This window comes from Choloepus didactylus, chromosome 20 (assembly GCF_015220235.1).
Source record: "Choloepus didactylus isolate mChoDid1 chromosome 20, mChoDid1.pri, whole genome shotgun sequence".
Lineage (NCBI taxonomy): Eukaryota > Metazoa > Chordata > Mammalia > Pilosa > Megalonychidae > Choloepus > Choloepus didactylus.
The window spans coordinates 27,905,361-27,925,744 of NC_051326.1; the positions used below are offsets into that span (position 1 = coordinate 27,905,361).

The window sequence follows — 20,384 nt, forward strand, 5'->3', positions numbered from 1 at the left end:
ACTCTGACAAGGCTATGGCCTCCTTCCCCCAACAAGGCCTTCTCCAGGTTCTGGTCTCGGAACCCATGCGTGTGCTGCCCTCTGCTGGCCAGTCGGCCTCCCTGCAGGGCGGCGGAAGCCCAGGTTCTTAGACTCCAGGGTAACAGGAGAGGCCAGTGGCAGGACCAGGAGGGGACAGCTCCAGGGGAGAAGCAAAGAGCTCCCCAGGGGACGAGGGCAGCACCGTGTACCGCACCGTCCATCAGGGAAGGGGCACAGAGGTGGCGGCACACCTGGGCTCGCAGTGTCCCAGGAAGTGCAGAGGAGAGGAAGAGCTGGGTCACAAACAGGTTAGGGGCATAGATCTCCCAGGCACCTGCAGGGCCGAGCACTCAGGGTCCACCATGAGGAGGGAGGAAGGGCCATTGGGGGAGAGAAGGTGCAGGTTCTCGTGGAGTTGGAGGAAGCCCACGGGACCGTGGCCACAGAACCACCCCAGCAGCCAGGGCTAGCGAACCCCTCAGGGACCCACTGCCCCTTCCCCAACAGCTCTGTCAGAGCCAACCCACACTGCACCGGAGCCCGGCAGCCCCAGGTGCCACCCAGAGAAACCACCCTCAGGGGCTCCGGGTGAGCCAGGCCAAGGCTGGTGTCTCCTGTCCCCGGAAGGGAAGGGCAGGCAGGAGGGGAGCAGGTGCTGAATTCCTCCCCCCGAGAAACCTGGTACCTGCAAGAAACCCACCCATGCAGGGCAGGCCAGAGGGCATCCAGGGAGAGAGGAAGGAGTGGGTTCCAGGGCAAGAACCTACACCCTGAACTTATGACATCTGAGCTATTTGCATGTGTGGTTGGGAGCACGTGGGAGAAAAAAAAACACACACACCTCTTTTTATATAAGGTTCCATATTTAATTTGGTTATGAATTTATGATTACATAAGTATTTTGTACCTGATGACTTTCCTTGTATTGTTTGATATCACCCACTAATTCTTCAAAGAAGGATCTTCCACTGGGGAGAAACAAGGATTCTCCTCTAGTAAAGAAATATCACATCCAACAACCCATTTGTATAGGGGATAAAGCATAAAAGAAGACAACATCACGCTCTCATGAAGTTTACTTTCTAGTGAGAGAAATGCAACAATCATAAGAACAAACATGACAAACACTGATGAGGCCAATACATTAGATGGGCATTCCAGAAAATCCCCTGACAAGGGGATAAGTGAGCTGAAATTTCATTGACAAAAATAAATAGGTCCTTGCACACTGATGTTCAGAACAGTTTTAGTCTCAAGAGTCAAAAGATGGAAGTAACTAAAGTGTTCAGCAACCAATGAAAGGATAAACGAAATGTGGTATATACATACCATGGACTATAATTCAGCTGTGAAAAGGAATGAAGTTCTCATACATGCGACAACATGGTTGAACCTTGAAGATATCAGGTAGTGTGAAATACACCAGACACAAAAGAACAAGGATTGTATGATTTCACAGATATAAAATAATTCAACTAACCAAATTCATATCATGAAAAATTACAATAAAGTTTACCAAAGGCAGGGGTAAGGGTAGGGAATGGGGAGATAATATTTAATTTTTACAAAGTTTCTGTTTGGGTTGAGGGAAGTTTTGGAAATTAATGATGCTGATGGTAGCAATTGTGAGTATAATTAACAACACTGCATGATATATTTGAATGTAGTTGAAAGGGGAAATTTGGGGTTGTATATAAGTTGCTAGAACAAAAATTTTAAAAAAGAAACCAAAGGACTGTACAACACAAACAATAAACCCTAAGGTAGACTATGGACTATAGCTAATACTACAATTATAATAATTTGTTCCCTCAATTGTACAAGGTACCACACTAATACAAGGTGTTAATAATGAGAGTGGGGCAGATGGTAACCCTATTTTCTACATTATTTTTATGTAAAGCTAAAAATATCAAAATAAATAAATTAGCCAATATGAAGAACTGAGGGCAAAGCATTTTGCACAGATGGAACAGGCTATGCAAAGGCCCTGAGGCAGTGAAAACCCTGGCCTTCCAGGAAATGATATTGGGCAGCACAGCTGGATGCAAAGAAGTCAGTGGGAGAGGGAGTTAGCACCACAACTGGTGGAGCCACCCCATCCCACAAAACCCAGTGACACCCCAATATCCTTAATGACCAAATTTTCAGGCACTTCTGAAGTGAGTGCAGCCCCTGGAACAGATGAAACACAAAGACTTCAGATGGAAAAGACCGTGTACCCCCAGAACAGCTAACTCAGTACAAAGATCCCACCATGACTGGACACTATGGAGACAGCTTTCCCAAAGGAGAACCAGAATGGTTACTGAGGGTTAAAAGAAAATACAAGCAAAAAAAATAGGACAAAACCCCAATCCATCAGCTTTCTGAAGGACCCATCATCACAGTAGTTAAGAATTGGTTGTTCACAGAGGACCCTTCAGCTGCTCGCAGGAGGGTCCCCCTGCTCCAACAGGCATCCATGTGCCCCAAGGCATACATATAGATTGTATAATATAGATTATACAAGACAAAAAATTCCTATTACGATAAAAAAAATGGCATGAACTGAACAGTAAGGGACTGAGAAAACAACTCTCAATACCCACAAGCCTGTATGTAGACTACACATACAGTCATCCATCAATGTTTCTACAGTTTGCATATCACACTTAACATATAAAAATGACTCCAAGTCTACTGAAAGAGTTCTAGATTATTTGAACTACTAGATGATATTGCATGGTAGAACTTCTTCATGTACCATTCATATGAGATTTCAGACTATTTATTCCAGGATGGTATCTGTTTCTGTTTGCTAAAGCTGCCAGAATGCAATATACCAGAAATGGGTTGACTTTTACAATGGGGATTTATCCACAAATTTACAGTTCTAAGACCATGAAAATGTCCCAATTTAGGCATCAACAGGACAATACCTTTGCTGAAGGAAGGCCGCCAGCATCTGGGGTTCCTCTGTCATATACCAAGGCACACGGGGGAAGTCTGCTGGTCTTTTGCTGCTGGGTTTTGTTGCTTTCAGGTTCTGGCTTTAGTGATTCTTTCAGTTTCTGTGAGTCCTTGCTTGCTTCTCCGGGGCTTTTCTCTATAAAGTTTCTGAGTGTTTCTCTCTGAGCTGTCTGGGCTTTTTCTGTTTTTATCCTCATAAGGGACTCCAGAAAAGGATTGTGAGGACCCAGGGCCCAGGGCACCACCACCTTCTCCATTATGAGATACATGCAGGCACTTACATGACCAGAAAACAGGCCCTTCCCCAGCCAGGCGGGAAGCATTAAAACCTCCTTCCCATAATCACTATTAGTAACCAAATCTCACAAGACCTTGTTGTAACCAAATCTTATGAGAAACTCTGTTGTCACACAATTTATAACAACCCCCCCCCCCAGCACTCCTCCCTCTTTTTCACACGGTTCACTTACCATGGCCAGCCACCAGCACGAAACCATCATCTCTTGTCAGTAAGTCCAGTTAAGCCCATGTCCACTTCCATTCCAGCTGTCTCTTTGGTCTAAGTTGGGTTGGAACAATTGGCGACCCAGCCAGGAGGACCAAAGAGCCACCAGCCATAATGGGCCCAAGTCCTGGAAGGGGTCCGGGGTGGCCTGCCTCCTCAATGTGGGGAGGGGTCACCCACTTACTTCACTGTGCTGCAGTCGGCTGACCATTATGTGTGGTACCATCAGCTATGGCAGACTGAATTGAGAGAGACAAAAAAAAATCTGCAATCCACAGGGGTAATCCCGGGGTGGCCTGTTTCCCTGATGTAGGGAATGTTGCCCACTTGGCTTAACTGTGCTGCCCTCGGCTGGCCATTATGTGTGGTACGGTCAGCTACAGGAGACTATCTCAAGAAAGACAGAAATCTGCAAGTCTGCGGGGGTAATCCTGGGTGGCCTGCTTCCTTGATGTGGGGAGGGGTCACCCACTTGCTTGACTACACTGCAGTCAGCTATACTTTGTTGTATGTGGTATGGCTAGCTACAGCAGACTGTCTTGAAAAAGACAGAAACCCGCAGGTTGAAAAAAAAACCCTCAGAGCAGCAGGGTTCAATGCCTTAGTTTTGTAATTACTGTAAACAAACCTGGACATTAAAAAGAAATCACCCCTGGAATTTCTCTAATGCAGCAGAAGCTACCAGAGGGCTGCCTCTGGAAAAGAAAAAGGCTTTTTCCAATTGTCCAGGTCACAGCTTTAAGTGTAATAAATCTAATAATTGGAAATAATTAAAAGAAGGGCATAGAAATCCAGAAATTCCACTGCCCTGATTTAAAACTTTTAAATCCAAGTTCAGTGAGCCAAGTCTCTTTCTTTCTGTCCCACCTATCCCTGCTTCCAAAGCCTAAGAACCTAAGGCACCTATAGGGGAAGGGCTGGGTACAGAAAGATGTGGGAGGTGTAGAGTAAAATTCTTTTTTCTTTTTTTAACTGAATCTGGAGATTAAAAATGGTAAGCATAAAAAAAAATGCCAGAGAACCTAAGATGGCAGCTAGGTGAGACAGGGCAAAAAAAACACCTCCATGAAAAATACTAGATAAAAGCCAGAAAGTGACCCAGAACACCACTTCCAGTGTAGCACCAGCCAGACAAGGTCTGCTAAACCCACAGGGAACGTGCATTTGGTGAAACCAGGAGCCTGCATTCTGAAATGAGTGAGTGAGCCAGCTGAAAGTCCAGCAGCCATGCTGGGTGTGGGGAAATGGTGGGCTGGCATTTGGAGACGGACTAGTTCTTTGGAAAAAAAAAAAAAATCCCAGGAGAAGCTGCAGATATGACAGGGAGAGCCACACAGTGAAGCACGGCAGGAGCGGGCTGGGCTAACGCCTCAGTATCTGGCATAGAGGATACCCCTTCCCACACCCACTGCTGATTGTCTCAAGACCAGGGGCACAGAGGGAAGCCAAAAGGAGAAAAAAAATGCATTCCTTGCAGCCATCTCCCCAGAGGACAAGGGACGCTCCTGCCCGGGGTCGGACCCACAGCCCAGAGCTGCGCCAAGAAACCCAGTGTGACGGGGAGTCTTTCCTGCAGCACTGCACACACGCCACAATATCAGCCGTGGACAGTGGCCTTTAGTGCACCCACAGCTGATTGTCCCAGAGCTGGGAAGGCAGAGCTGTGCGAAAATGGGGAAGTTAATTCGTCCCATTCAACCATCTTTGAAGCAGGCTGGGAACGCCCCTGAACAGTCCAGCGACCGAGGGCTTTCCTGGAGGCCAGTGCGCACTTGTGATGTGGCACAGCCCTCCCTCAGCAGAGGTCCTGGAAGAGCACAGCTGGGAAGGGGGACCCGCCCAGAAACCCCAGGGACCCTACGTGAATACCAAGGACTTGTGGGTCAGCAGCAGAGACAATCTGTGGAAAGACTGAAATGAAGGCTTAGGCTCCTGCAACAGCCTTAAATCTCCAGGAACACCTGGGAGGTTTGATTATTAAAGCTGCCCTGCCTCCCTAACCACCCAGACACATGCCCCACATTCAGGGCAGACAGCACCAACAACACACCCAAACTTGGTGCAACAATTGGACCCCACAAGAATCAGACCCCCACACACCACAAAGACAAAGTTGGGGAGAACTGACTTGAGGGGAATAGGTAACTCACGGATGCCATCTGCTGGTTAGTTAGAGAAAGTGTACGCCACCAAGCTGCAGTTCCGACAAATTAGGGATCAAGTAAAGCAAATGCCAAGAGGCCAAAAACAACAGAAAATCTTAAAGCATATGATAAAACCAGATGACATGGAGACCACGAACCCAAACACCCAAATCAAAAGTTCAGAAGACACACAGTATTTGGGACAATTAATCAAAGAACTACAGACAGGCAACAAGAGCATGGCACAGGATATAAAGGACATAAAGAAGACCCTAGAAGAGCACAAAGAAGAAACTGCAAGAGTAAATAAAAAAATAGAAGATCTTACGGAAATAAAAGAAACTGTAGGCCAAATTAAAAAGACTCTGGATACTCATAATACAAGATTAGAGGAAGTTGAACAATGACTCAGCCTCCTCGAGGACCACAGAACATAAAATGAGAGAACAAAAGAAAGAATGGGGAAAAAAATTGAAAAAAAATCAAAACAGATCTCAGGGATATGATAGATAAAATAAAACATCCAAATTTAAGACTCATTGGTGTCCCAGAAGGGGAAGAGAAGGGTAAAGGTCTAGAAAGAGTATTCAAAGAAATTGTTGGGGAAAACTTCCCAAACCTTCTACATAATATAAATACACAAAGCATAAATATCCAGTGAACTCCAAATAGAATAAATCCAAATAAACCCACTCCAAGACATATTCACCACATACAAAGGAAACAACATAAGACTAAGTAGTGACTACTCAGCAGCCACCATGGAGGTGAGTAGGCAGTGGCATGACATATTTAAAATTCTGAGAGAGAAAAATTTCCAACCAAGAATATTTTATCCAGCAAAACTCTCCTTCAAATTTGAGGGAGAGCTGAAATTTTTCACAGACAAACAAATGCTGAGAGATTTTGCTAATAAAAGACCTGCCCAACTTCAGATACTAAAGGGAGCCCTACCAACAGAGAAACAAAGAAAGGAGAATGAGGTACAGAGAATTTTAACAGACATACATAGGACATTACATCCCAGGTCACTGGGACACACATTCTTCTCTAGTGATCATGGATCTTTCTCCAGAATGGACCATATGCTGGGATATAAAAACAAGCCCCAATGAATTAAAAAAAAAAATGAATTTGTTCAAAGCACATTCTCTGACCACAATGGAATAAGAAGTCAATAACCATCAGAGACTTGGAGAAATCACAAATACCTGGAGGGTAAAAATGAGGGGGAGATGAAAACATTCCCAGATAATCAAAAGCTGAGGGACTTCACCACCAGTAGATCAGTCCTATAAGAAAAGCAGGCTGAAAGGAAGGGACACTAAACAATTGACTGAAACTACATGAAGAAATAAAGATTACCAGTAAAGATCACATGGTAAATATAAATACCAATAGTACTGTATTTTTGATTTGTAACTCCACTATTGTGGGGAACTGAGTTTTCCATGTTGCCTGAGGCATATCTGGGGTGGTGGCTTAGAACGCTGAGCCGCAGGCCTGCATAGAATGCCATGCAGGCCCTCCCTGTAAAGATGTGTGTCTTGTGACTACCATTGTCTTAAACCTAGATTGTATTCACCTGATGTAAACCTAGATTGTATACACCTGATGTAAACATAGGTATCTGGTGGTTTCTCCCCCACCTGAGCACCTTTAGCATATACACCTGAGCTTCTGAAATAAATAGCTGGAGCAAGGCTGCATTGTTGTCCACTTAGCACGAGATGCACGTGGGCCCCCTGCTCCCTTAATTCTTAGCTTTGTGTCCGTGTCTCATTCCTGCGTCACCCTGTCAGCAATACACTATTTACTTCCTACAGGATCTAAAATATATAAAGTGTAAACATAAATCAGTAGTTTTGGACTCAATGTAAAATATGTAATTTTTGACAAGAACTACATAAAGGTGGGGGAATGAGGGAGTAAAGGAACATAGTGTATGTGTCATATTGAAGTAAAGTCGGTATCAAAGAAAAACAAGATTGTTACAGATTTAAGAAGTTAAATTTAAGCCCCATGGTAAACACAAAGAAAGTATCAGAGAATATGAGCATAGAGATGAAAAGTAGAGAAGGGGTTCCGAGAAGTGGGGGAAGGGGCAATGGGGAGTTAAGAAATGAGTGTAGGGTTTCTGTTTGGGGGTGAAGGGAAACTTCTAGAAATGGCTGGTGATTCTAAACGTGATTAATCCCACTAATGGAATTCTAGGGAGGTGGTGGAATGGGAAGATTTAGGCTGTGTATATGTTTCCACAATTGAAAAAAGAAAAAAGACACTCTAAATAGATGAAAATTAAATGCCAAGGATGATCCTGGATGGGATCTGAGGATGGAGGAGAGGAGGCTGAAAGGGACACAGCTGGGACATACGGAATGTAAGCTTTATATCAATGTTGAATTTCTTGAACTTCTTAGCTGCACTTAATGGGATTGCATAAAAGAATGTTCTTGTCCATGGGAAAGGTATATGTGAATTATAGTGTTTGTTCAAAGATGTGTGCAGCTTGCTCTTATATGTTCAGAGGACAAAGCAATAGATGATGGATGATAGGGAGGGAAAGAAAGAAATGGTGGTGTGACAGGATGTTAAAGGTGGTGGATCAGGGTATCAGGGGAGGGGTGTCAGGGTATGCTGGAGTTCTGTGTATGGGGTTTGTACTGTTTTTGCAACTGTTCCTATAAGTTTGAATTTATTTCAAAATAAAATTTCTTATAAAAAAATGCCACTTTGCAAACCACTATTGCGGTATTCTGCCTCTGGTATAAAGTGACTGGATCTTGCTAATGCTTTCTTTAGTATCTCCCTAGGAAAATCAAGCCAGCCTGCATTCCCCTTCTCCTATGGAGGCCAACAGTGGGCTTTTACTGTGCTTCCCCAAGGCTAAGTACATAGCCCAACCATCTGCTTCAGTCTTGCGGCAAAAGACTTGGCTAAGTGAAAAAGTCTTGCAAGTGTAACTCTATTTCACTACATTGATAATGTCATGCTAACAAATAACTCTTTCAGACTTTGGTATTGTATGATCAGGTAAAACAAATTATACCTTTTGCTGTAGTTGATAAGGTGTAGTGTTTCCCCACACTGCAAACACCAAAGCAACTAATGGCTTTCTTGGGGTAGTTGGAGTATTAGAGGCCTTTTGTTCCTCGCTTAGCTCAAATCTTAAAACCTTTGTATGCCTTGATTAGGAAAGGCTATCCTTGGAAATGGACACCTCCCAATGGGCTGTGTTTAAAAAGGACAAAAGGGCAATAGCACAGGCACAAGCACTAGGGCGGTATAGATCCCAACCTGCTCTGTGAACTGGATGTAGCCAGCACTAATATTGGCTTTGGGCGGGGTCTGTGGGAGAGGCGACATTCTAAACTAATGCCCCTTGGCTTCTGTCACAATTATAGAAAGGAGCAGAACTGAGATACAGCCCCCCAAAAAGCAATTGTGTGGAAGGACTGATGCAAAGATACCCAGTTGCCTTAAAAACGGCTATCCCTGTTCAGGTGTGGATAACTGACATGGCTTCTAAACCACACTCTGGCAGTGCCCAACTGAGGCTCACCTGCTACAGCACAGCATTTTCAATACCAGCCCTCTGAGTGCAAAAACACACAAGGTACTCAGACCAGTGTCCTATACAGAGGATTCAACAGCTAAAGTTGTTTGCACCTGTAGTAGCTTTTGAACTGCCCTTGTACACTGATGGGTCCACTAGAGGGCAGCCTCCCACCGTGCAACCCAGTAATGACACTATATGGTTGGAGACTGGCACAGTGCAAAAGAGTCAACGGGCTAAATTAAAAGACGTGTGGATGGTAATACCACATGAACCAGGAGGTGTGCTAACCATCTGTACTGACAGCTAGACTATTTACAAAGGCCTTTTGACCCGGATGGCAACCTGGAAGCAAGAAAAATGGACAACCATAGATGTGCCGGTTTGAATGTATTATGTCCCCCAAATGCCATTATCTTTGTGGTCTTGTGGGACAGACGTTTTTGGTGCTGGTTGGATTTGCTTGGAATGTGCCCCACCCAGCTGTGGGAGATGATTCTGATGAGATGTTCCCATGGAGGTGTGGCCCCGCCCATTTAGGGTGGGCCTTGATCGGTGGAGCTATATAAATGAGCTGACTCAAAGAGAGAAAACTGAGTGCAGCTGGGAGTGATGTTTTGAAGAGGAGCAAGCTTGCTAGAGAGGAACGTCCTGGGAGAAAGCCGTTTTGAGGCCGGAGCTTTGGAGCAGACGCCAGCTGCCTTCCTAGCTAGCAGAGGTTTTCCGGATGCCATTAGCCATCCTCCGGTGAAGGTACCCGATTGCTGAGGTGTTACCTTGGACGCTTTGTGGCCTTAAGACTGTAACTGTGTAGTGAAATAAACCCCCGTTTTATAAAAGCCTATCCATCTCTGGTGTTTTGCATTCTGCAGCATTAGCAAACTAAGACAATAGGTCACCCCCTCTGGGGACAAGAAGTGTGGAAAGACATCTGGGATGCCTGCCAATGACAAAAGGTAACTGTAGCCAGCAGCTAGTGAACATCATTAGAGAGTGCCTTTCACACTCCCTGCATCAACCACACAGGCTAACACAACAGATGGGACATGTGAACTATATCAATCCCCTTCTTCTCTCAGGGTATGCTTTTACTGCCATGGATACAACTACAGGACTTTGGTCAGCTTTTCTGGTGGGGAAGGCTAACCAGCTGACCACCATCGTGATGACCCAAGCCTGGGCTACAGCAATGGACTAAAAAGCTCTCTCAGGCATCAAGTTGCTTAACTGCAATTCCAGGAGCTGCTGCACCTGCCCCCATTGAAATGCTAATGGCGGGACCAATGCAGACCTTGAGAGTCCAAGTAAAAGGGTCAGCTGCTTAACAGCCCAAAGGGGGAATGGTAATAACTTGTTGCCTGTGCCTCAGACCATACAAAATGGGGAAGATGAGGTCCTTTGTCCTTGGTGCTGGCCTTTTCAGCCACATTGGTTCAGAATCCTAAGGCCCTGGGGAATAGGAGTTACCAAAAATATTGTATTAAGACCTAAATGTCTGTTAAATCTTTATCATCAAACTGGGGCCTCCTACTCCCATGGGAACTTTATGCATGACCACAGTTCCCTTCTTATGCCCAGATTTACAACTGATGTAACAGGAGAAAACTCTCAAAATTTGCAGAGGGAGAATGTCTGGTATTTAAAACCTCCCCATAATGTTCCTCTGCCTGGTACCCTGCTATCAACCAACGGATCTCAAGCATGTATAATTATCCCTGATTCTTCCCCATAAATATCTCTGCTTTTGCCCATAGTGCCCTAGCAAATACCTTTCTACAGTGGGCTTCAATGATAACTCATGCCCACAGTCGAACCCTATGTTGGGTTTGCCATCTGCAACTGCTACTGGCCTTCTTGGATTGTGACCCCTGCGAATTGGGCTGCGCGGACCACTTTGTTGGCCTGGCAGAATTCAATGCATCAAAAAATCTGGATCTCTGTGGGAAGGATGTCTAGTGTTCTGACGTCTCTTATCCTTCAATGTCTGTCCTATGGTCAATGTAGTCTGCTGTGTAGCGGGGGACTGTGAGGACCCAGGGCCCGGGGCCCTGTCCCCTTCTCCATTATGAAATGCATGACCAGGCAACAGGCCCCTCCCCCCAGGGAGAAGGCATTAAAACTTCCCTCCCCTAATCACTGTTAGTAACCAAATCTCACGGGAAACTCCATTGTCACAAAACTTTATGTACCCCGAGGGCCACGCCACCCCTGCCGGTACTCTTCCCTGTTTTCTATGCAGTTCGCTTTCCACGGCCGCAACCATGATACCATCATCTCCTGTCAGTAAGTCCCAATGAAACCCATGTCCACTTCCGTGCCAGGTGTGTTCTTTAGTCTTAGGGCTAAGCTGGGTTGGAACAAGTTTCAAGACCCACCTTGAATTAGGTGGATCACATCTCAATCGAAACAACCTAATCAAAAGGTCCCATGCGCAACAGATCTGCACCCACAAGAATGGATTAAACCAACATGGCCTTTTCTGGGGTATATAACAGCTCAAACCAGCACAGTATCCAAAAGTGTTTCCTTTCAAGCAGCAAAAGTCAACTAGTGAAGCTTTGATTTCCAGAAGCAATGTTTTCTTTCCCATGCACACAGCACAGCTTGTCGGCCTTGTATTCCTGGTAGATATACAACTAGAGCACACCAAGAGGTCCTGAATCCTTTCCTTTGCATTTCTCTCTTCCAGTGTTTCCAAGACATCCAGCAGGCTGTTGACTGAGGCACTTAGTGGCCAGAATTTTGTAGAATTCATCCTCAGGTCTTGCTGCATGAGCCTTGGCCATTTTCATCTCATTGTCAGTCCAGCCCAGCAGCCGCATGAGCCATGTCCAGGAATCAAAGGGCACTAAGTCTGGACAAAAATAGAAGAACAGCTTCAGACCTACAAGGGAGAAAAGACACAGAGACAGTAAGTTTAGTTGGGATGTGCCTCAGAAAGGGCAGAGGATCCTAGATCAGGCCTAGAGCCCAAGGCAATAACCTAATGAACCCCTATTGTGGGCAACCTGCTGCTCCAAGATTCTCTACCTGCATCCCCATCATCAGGGAATCGGCAACATGGTCCAGTCTTGATGTGCCCAAGGCACTGTGGGTCGCTCAAGGCTGACAGAGAATCCTGCCCTAGGAGCTGCTGACAACCCACCAGGAAGGCACAAGGGGCAGAGATGGAGAAAGAAAGCCACACATGGTACAATCAGAGCAGCGGGACAGTCTGTGGCTGCACTAGGACTTAAGAGGAGGACTTGGCCTAGGCTGAGCTTCTCATGACAGAAGGTCCGAGGGCTGCACCATCCACATCTAGCAGAGGAGCAAGGGCCTGGAGGGACGGAGGTCTCTGGCTCTCCATCCAGCTAAGACTCCCTGACACTGGGACAGGGCTTGGTGCAGACAAATGAATTCCAAGCAGATAAAATCTGTAAGATGGAGCAAAACACCCCCCATCTCATGGCACTGTGGTGGGATTTGAATGAGATGTGTGAAAAGCCCTGAATGCCACCATCCAATATAAACATAAGAAGTGACACAAATATAATTCTGAATTTTCTCACAGGTGCATTCAAAAACTGAAAAGTAAAGGGTGACATTAATTTTTAAACATATGTTCAATAACTCAATCTATCCAAAATATTATTTCAACATATAATCAATATACAAATATTATTACCATTTTGCATTCTTTTTGTACTATGTCTTTGAAGCCTGGTGTAGTTTATGCTAACTGTCCGTCAAATATGACATAGTCACAGTCCAGGGCCCCATCTGCTGTGTGGACAGCACAGCCCTTCAGAGGCCCTCAGAGCTGCCTCACTATCCGTCCTGGACCACAAGTGAGGAGGGGAGAATGATGGCAGAGGGGAAGGACATGGAGATGCAGAATGTTTTTAGGATACAGGCTGGGGCAGAGTGGAGGGCGAGGAAGAGGCTGGGAGAAGAGGATTTAGGGTCTGATGACCCAGGGACCATCAGCATAAGTGGCCCTGCATCCAGTGTCCCCTGCTCTGGTGGGGCCCTGACGGCTGTGGGACGGCTCCTCCTCCCTCCCTCTGCACAGGACAAAATACTTCTTTTCAGTGGGGTCTGAACCATTTGCTGGAACCAGCACCACTGTTTTCCACTGAGACTCTTGAGCCTTGAGCTTTTCCTGCAAAATACAGTGGAGGCCATCCTTGATCCTGATTGAGAGTCCTCCTTCCAGAGCTGACCCTGACAGCCAGCCAGCTGTGAGACGTGGGGCAGCCCACCTCCCCTCTTGGGCTCTGATGGAAACATGATTCAAACACTCAACCTGCCACCGCACAGGCTCTGTTTGCTTCCTCACTGAGGCTTAAGTTACATGCAGTAAACTGCCCAGCTCTAAAGTGTCCATCCAGTTCACTGCGTAATTGTCACCCAAATCACAGAGAACATTCACCATCCTAGAGGGTTCCCTTGAGCCCCATCTAGTCAACATCCACCCATCCCAGCATGAGACAACACTTGCTCACAGAATTCTATGAGATTCAGACAGAATACATGAGGGCACTTAGGAAAATCTAAAGTGGGGCTTATCTAGAAAAAAAAACAAGAATGCTTTATTTATTATAATCCATATCAGTAGAATAAATAAGAAAGGAAACATCAAATAGTCCAACGGAGGCTGAAGTGGCCAATATAGAATGAAACCCCAAAGCTGACTTTCTAACTACACCTCAGAACAGAAGGAGGCATCCACGAGGGTAAGAATTCCCCCCTCAACAGAGGAGCCCGCATCATTCTCAGTGGCTCAGCGCTAGCACCTCGCTGCCAAAGGCAAATCAAGAGCAAAGGGCCTGCCTGCTCCACGCATCACTGAGCACTGTTCAGAAAGCTCAACAAGACATGAATCAAAAAGAAGGGAAAGGAACAGACAAAACAATCATCACTTTAGGTATGATAGTGTCCTGAGAAAAGCCTAAGGTTTGAACTACAATACTTGAAATAAAGGCATTTTGGATGAATATTCAAAAAACAAACTGGAAATAATATATTAGAAAAGGTGTCAAATCATAATTATTGCAAAGCACATAAAATACAAAAAAAAAACAAGCTTGACAAGAATTAGGAAAAACTGATATTAAAGAAAACACAAATCTTAATTCAGCTGTAATAAAATACATGAATTGATGAATGCTATCTTCTTTCCAAAGAAAAATATTGAGTATTGAAAAGATCTAAATTGCTTCCAGATGAATCGGCTACTTTAATGTCAATTCAAGAAAATTCCAATGATTTCTTCTTTGACAACACAGAAATCTTATTAAATAATTTTATATTTTCCCTGGGAGATCATATAAACAATTTTTGGAAAACAGTACAGAAGAGGTATTTGCTCTTATCAGACATTATAAAACATTAGAAAATGGAATTTGACAGAATGTTGTACAAAATATAATCCTTTCATTAAAAAATATATGTATATATACATACATGGCTCACACATAAAGGTTTTGGCAAAGACCACAAGTAATTATCTATGTAATTATCTTAAATAAAAAGAACCAGAGGACTGAGAAAAACTGGTGGAGACTTTCATGATTTACTGGCTACATCCTATTCTACTAGTTTTCTGTGACTACATATTCCCCTCTTGTGAAAATTGTCAACAGTGTTTAAACACGATGGAGGGATTATGGGACATTTCCCTGTTCTTTTCTATATTTTCTTTTTTAGAAGAAATAAAGGCATAAACAAAAAATATGGCATTGATTCCAGAAAGTTCAGGACCCAGAGCAGACCAGGTAGACAGAGACCACTGTCCATATGGAAATGGGACATGGGATACAGGAGGGACCAAAACCACAGGGAAAGGGAATGATCTGTTACCGCATGATATTGAAGAAATGAGATACAATAATTCTGGTAGCTCCTCATTCCTTATTTCACAGAATAAATTCAGTTGACATTATACAGTTAAATGACACCAAGCAAAATGCTAAAAATGAATCTGACCTAAGAAATTAGAGACTCTCATCCTACCTTATGTTGGGGAAAGGACTTTCTAAGCTTATGAACAAAAAGAAAGTAAATGTATCAATAGATTTAATGATGAAAATTATCCAATAAATGGAAAAATTCATATTTAAACCAACTAATTTTTGCCTAGTTATCAAAAAAAATTTTTAACGGAGCACTCAATGTCAGATCAAAACCAATCAACCTTTTATGGGAAACAAAACTGTGTGTGATTGTTTCTGTGTGTGAGGGTGTGGCACAGTAAAAAGAACTTCCACACACTGACCCAGAAATTCTACATCCTGTAGGAAGTCACGCCTCCAACATGGCCAGAAACCTAGGCTAAGATTTCCTTTCAAATATCATCAGTGTAACGATTTCAATAATTCTAAATTTCCAGTATCACAAGGGATGAATCCCCAAGTTGTGCTGTCTGAGGTGCTGAGCACAGTTCCCTGCACCGAGACTCCCCTCCCGCTCAGGCCCCGCCCCTCCCACATCAGCCCCGCCCTGGGGGCCAGGAGAGCCACCTGGGCTCCCCCCTTCCCCCTTTGCCCCAGGACACCAGGCAGCAGCAAGGGCACCCCCAGCCCGTCCCCCTCACCAGGAGAGGCTCTGCTTCCACAGGGTTCCGGGCAGTGGCTCCCAGCAGCTCTGCCTGCTCCAAGCCTTGGTTTTCCTGGGCAAAGTCCAGGGTGGTCTGCGAGGCGCTCAGCATCTGGTTCCGAGCATTGTCCTGAGCCCCAGGCCCTCGTGGGAAGCGCCAAATCCTTCTCATGACCTTGGGGAGGCAAAGACCCCAGCTCGGGAGTCCACACGGTAGCTTCCTGCAGAGGCCCCCAGACTGTGGTGGGTCCTCTCGTCCTCCCACTCCCAGGGGTGTCACTGCAGGGGTGCACAGGCCCTACATGCCCAGGCCTCAGCTGCTGGCACAATGACCCAGGGCTGTACCAGGGGTTCCCCTGCCTCGACTGTCACCCCCCCAGCCCCCAGGTGCAGGAGTGTGGGCGTGAGTGGGTCTCACAAGCAGCAGGAAGGACATGGCTGCAGCACAGCCAGCAGGCCTGGGGCTCAAACTGCACCCTTTGCCCCTTACAGTCACCCCAGAGACACCAGGCAAGTGTACAGAGCTGGGCAGAGGAGCACAGGAGAAGTTCATGGGCCGGGACCCACCGGGGGGGCGGGGAGACAACTCACTGTTGCAATGTACTCGGAGACATTTCCACAGCCTAGAAAAGAAGAGGGTCTTGTTTTCAGAATGGAGGCCCTCTCTGTGGCCCCACTCTCCCCAAGAGGACAACCACTGGAGATGGGACTGAGGATATCACCAGGGGCTCACACAGTTGCAATGAACCCTTGGGGCACAGAGGCAGGAGGGAAGGAGGACAAGGAGAGACAATTCCCAACTGGGGATGCCTCAGGGAAGGGAGAGACTGAGGGGAAATAAAGAGAATATCAGTGCATATGAAAATCTCCTTCTGATTCTGCTCATGAACCCCTCTGACCACCTCACCTCTTGACTCTTGTCAACCACCAAGGAATTGACGGCCGCCCTAGCCTTGCCAGGGCCCCAGCAAGTAAGGACTGGCCCTGTCTACCGAGACATGGAGGGAAGGGAGGTGGCAAGGGAATCATCGAGGAGAGGGTGGATGGGATCCAGGCCCTGTGTGGGGACAGGTGGGTGGGAAGAGGGTCCCTCCCAAGAGAGATCGGGGATGATGACAGGGACAAGGGTAGATAGAGCTGGCTCTTGTAGACCAATAGCATTTAGTAGGCAGAGCACAGGGCATTCTCATCTACTAGAAATAAAACCACGAGAGAGGGACTCAGCAGAAGGCGACCCAGGACTCATCCCTCCTCCTCCCACCCATCCCTCACCTTGGCAGGTGCACCTCCACCACAGAAGGACCGACACGCACACACCCACAAGGATAATCAGGACCACCACGCTCCCAATCTTAATGCTTGGAACACCTGAGGAAGGAGAGGGAGAGGCAGGAGACCCCAGGCCACTGTCCACTGGCTCCTGAGAAATGGTGCCTTCCCCAGTGCCCTTGGTACCTGATCCTTGGTGGACACATTGAAGGTCTCCCCAGGGGGTACAGGGATGCGCCTCCACCATCCCTTTGGGGCACCTAGGTACAGACATGGGGGGAAGAGAAGGGGTGCTGTGATGAGGGCTGGCAGAAGAGAAGAAAGAGGGGTGATCCTCCCCCCAAGTCCCCTGACAAGACAGTAGAGGAAGAACCTGCTTCTGTGACCCCAGGACCGAGTGTCCCCCGTGCTCTCCCTGTTGAGTCTGGGGAAGGATCTGAGCCTGTGCAGTTCAGCCCAGGGGCTCCCTGCTAAGTGCTCAGAGCTGCTGCGTCAGGGGCCACAGCTTCCCCCAGCTACCGGAGCAGGTGAGGGGTCACTTCACGCCAGGTGAGGTGTAAGAAGCCCTCTGTCTACACGGTTGAGCCGCCTCCTCCAGCAGCCTGTCCTGCTCATGCAACTAACCGTTACCCCCAGCTGTTGACCTGTGCCTGCCTCAGCCCAGCACACACCAGAGGGTGAGGGGTCAGGGCCGAGTGGGAGGCAGGCTGAGTCGGCTTAGGCCTTGGTGCCGAGCGTGGAGGGGCTGCACACGTGGCCTCTTCGTGACTGTGGGCCGTGGGTGCTTGGTTTTCATGGCTGCTTCCCACATAAACATGTTTAAATTGCCTATTTTAACCTTGTTGGTAAAAGATGAATACAATCCAAGATGGATGCTTGTCAGTTAATTCTTTGGATTACAAAAGAAATGAAACGTTTCTACTAACACTATCGTGGCCCTAAGTCCTGACCCTGTGCCCAGTGGAGAAGGGTCCCTGGCTGATGGAATCAGGTGAGGAGGGGGTGAGAGAGGGCGGTGCAGGGGGCAGTGGTGGGAACACGCCTATGGGGGAGGGGGGCTGCCCTAGGCTCAGAAGAGCCCACAGACCCAGGGAAGTCCTGCAGGGGTGGGGGCTCCACAGAAGCAGGTGAGAATGGGGGGAATGAGGCCTCAAGTCCCTGGGATCTGTGGGAGCCTCTGGGCTCCTGGGCCTCACCCAGTCTTGCACTTCTGACAGAACTCCGGAACATCCTCTCCACGGAAAGTACCAGGTTTGCATCGACACTGTGCATCCCGAGTCCTGGTGCACGGGCTCATCTCGTCTTCATCTGCAGGCAGAGCACAAGGTTCAGAGGGGGATTCTCTGCTCATCCCTCAACCCTTCACACCACCCAAATCCCTCACACGCAGCTCAACTCAGGTCACAAGTGGTTCTGAGGGCCGGTGTCAGGAGCACACACACGAGGCCCAGGAAGAGTGTGAGCACACACCTGTCAGCATATGCTCACACTCATGAACACTGCACCTGCTTCATTATTTAGTGCATGAGGTTTGGGAGGAGTAATCCTTTAGGGCATAGGGTCCGTGGCAATGGGTGGGGAATACCCGAGGGACCCTGCATGGAGAGGAGCTCTGGGTGAAGCCCCCAAGGGCCCGGCCCTGTGGAGAGGTGGTGGTGGGGGCTGTGGGCATGAGGCTGGGGCTGAGCCCCTCGCCAGGAGCCCCGAGCCCAGGACCCCACCACTGTCCCCAGCCGCAGGCTGAGCCCTCCCCTGGGCTGTCACCACACCGGCCTCCACCTCGAGGGACAGATTATGAACGATGCCTTCCAAGTGATGTTCTAAAAGATTTTCCCTACCAAATGGCATGTACTTAATTTAATAATAAATTCCTGTTTTGTTTTGTTATTTTAGCTCAGCGATAAGTTGGAAATTCGGGGTTCCTGATTCAATTTTGGCTACAATTCCAACCTCATTGTCCTGTACCCTAACTCTAGGCAGGGAGCCCCATATCTGTACCTGGGTTACAAACTGAACAGCGTAAGCAGGAAAAGAGGGCATTCCAGTGACTGGTGTACTCAACTCCAGACTGGCACAGGGTACAATTTCCACCAACATCTGAGACGTGGGATCCTGGAATGGAGAGAAAAGCTGGTGAATGATCTTCACAGGGACCCAGAGGTGGGTGGGGGATGGGGCGGGGATGGGGGCAGGATCCCCTCCAGGCTGTCAGGGAATCCAAACAGGGAAAAGGGACTCTTCCCAGATCTGTCAACCTCCCCTCCATTCCGCAGCTACTGAATAACCCAGACCAGCATCATCAATAGAATGTAATAAAAGTCACCCATGAAATTTAAATTTTTTAGTGGACACATTGAAAAAGAAAAAGGGGCTGGGGGCAAGATGGCAGACTAGTGAGCTGTATGTTTTAGTTATTCCTCCAGGAAAGTAGGTAGAAAGCCAGGAACTGCGTGGACTGGACACCACAGAGCAATCTGACTTTCGGCATACTTCATACAACACTCATGAAAACGTGGAACTGCTGAGATCAGCGAAATCTGTAAGTTTTTGCGGCCAGGGGACCCACGCCCCTCCCTGCCAGGCTCAGTCCCGTGGGAGGAGGGGCTGTCAGCTCCGGGAAGGAGAAGGGAGAACTGCAGTGGCAGCCCTTATTGGAATCTCATTCTACTGATCCAAACTCCAACCATAGATAGACTGAAACCAGACACCAGAGAATCTGAGAGCAGCCAGCCCAGCAGAGAGGAGACAAGCATAGAGAAAAAAAAACAACACGAAAAACTCCAAAATAAAAGCGGAGGATTTTTGGAGTTCTGGTGAACATAGAAAGGGGAAGGGCCCTGAGGCGCATATGCAAATCCCGAAGAAAAGCTGATCTCTCTGCCCTGTGGACCTTTCTTTAATGGCCCTGGTTGCTTTGTCTCTTAGCATTTCAATAACCCATTAGATCTCTGAAGAGGGCCCTTTTTTTTTTTTTTTTAATCCTTTTTTCTTTTTCTAAAACAATTACTCTAAGAAGCCCAATACAGAAAGCTTCAAAGACTTGCAATTTGGGCAGGTCAAGTCAAGAGCAGAACTAGGAGAGCTCTGAGACAAAACGCAATAATCCAGTGGCTGAGAAAATTCACTAAACACCACAACTTCCCAAGAAAAGGGGGGTGTCCGCTCACAGCCATCATCCTGGTGGACAGGAAACACTCCTGCCCATCGCCAGCCCCATAGCCCAGAACTGCCCCAGACAACCCAGTGTGACGGAAGTGCTTCAAATAACAGGCACACACCACAAAACTGGGCGTGGACATTAGCCTTCCCTGCAACCTCAGCTGATTGTCCCAGAGTTGGGAAGGTAGAGCAGTGTGAA

At 47.1% G+C, this 20,384-nt stretch overlaps 1 protein-coding gene across 3 annotated transcripts in view; it reads right to left on the reverse strand.

Annotated features, from left to right (window-relative positions):
- The window catches only part of LOC119516548 (tumor necrosis factor receptor superfamily member 10A-like), a 92,197-nt gene that overhangs the window by 58,350 nt on the left and 13,463 nt on the right, over positions 1-20,384 (reverse strand). For 2 of the 3 annotated variants that reach the window (XM_037812862.1, XM_037812861.1), the window contains exons 4-9: positions 19,025-19,138; positions 18,223-18,334; positions 17,030-17,286; positions 16,349-16,380; positions 15,756-15,978; positions 11,570-12,062 (exon numbers count right to left, since the gene is read on the reverse strand). The exons of the other annotated variant lie outside the window; for it this stretch is intronic. In XM_037812862.1, coding sequence (XP_037668790.1) covers positions 11,815-12,062; positions 15,756-15,978; positions 16,349-16,380; positions 17,030-17,286; positions 18,223-18,334; positions 19,025-19,138 — 986 coding nt within the window. In that variant the 3' untranslated portion in view covers positions 11,570-11,814. Of the gene's footprint in view, positions 1-11,569; positions 12,063-15,755; positions 15,979-16,348; positions 16,381-17,029; positions 17,287-18,222; positions 18,335-19,024; positions 19,139-20,384 lie in introns of those variants that run through there. 3 annotated transcript variants of the gene reach the window in all.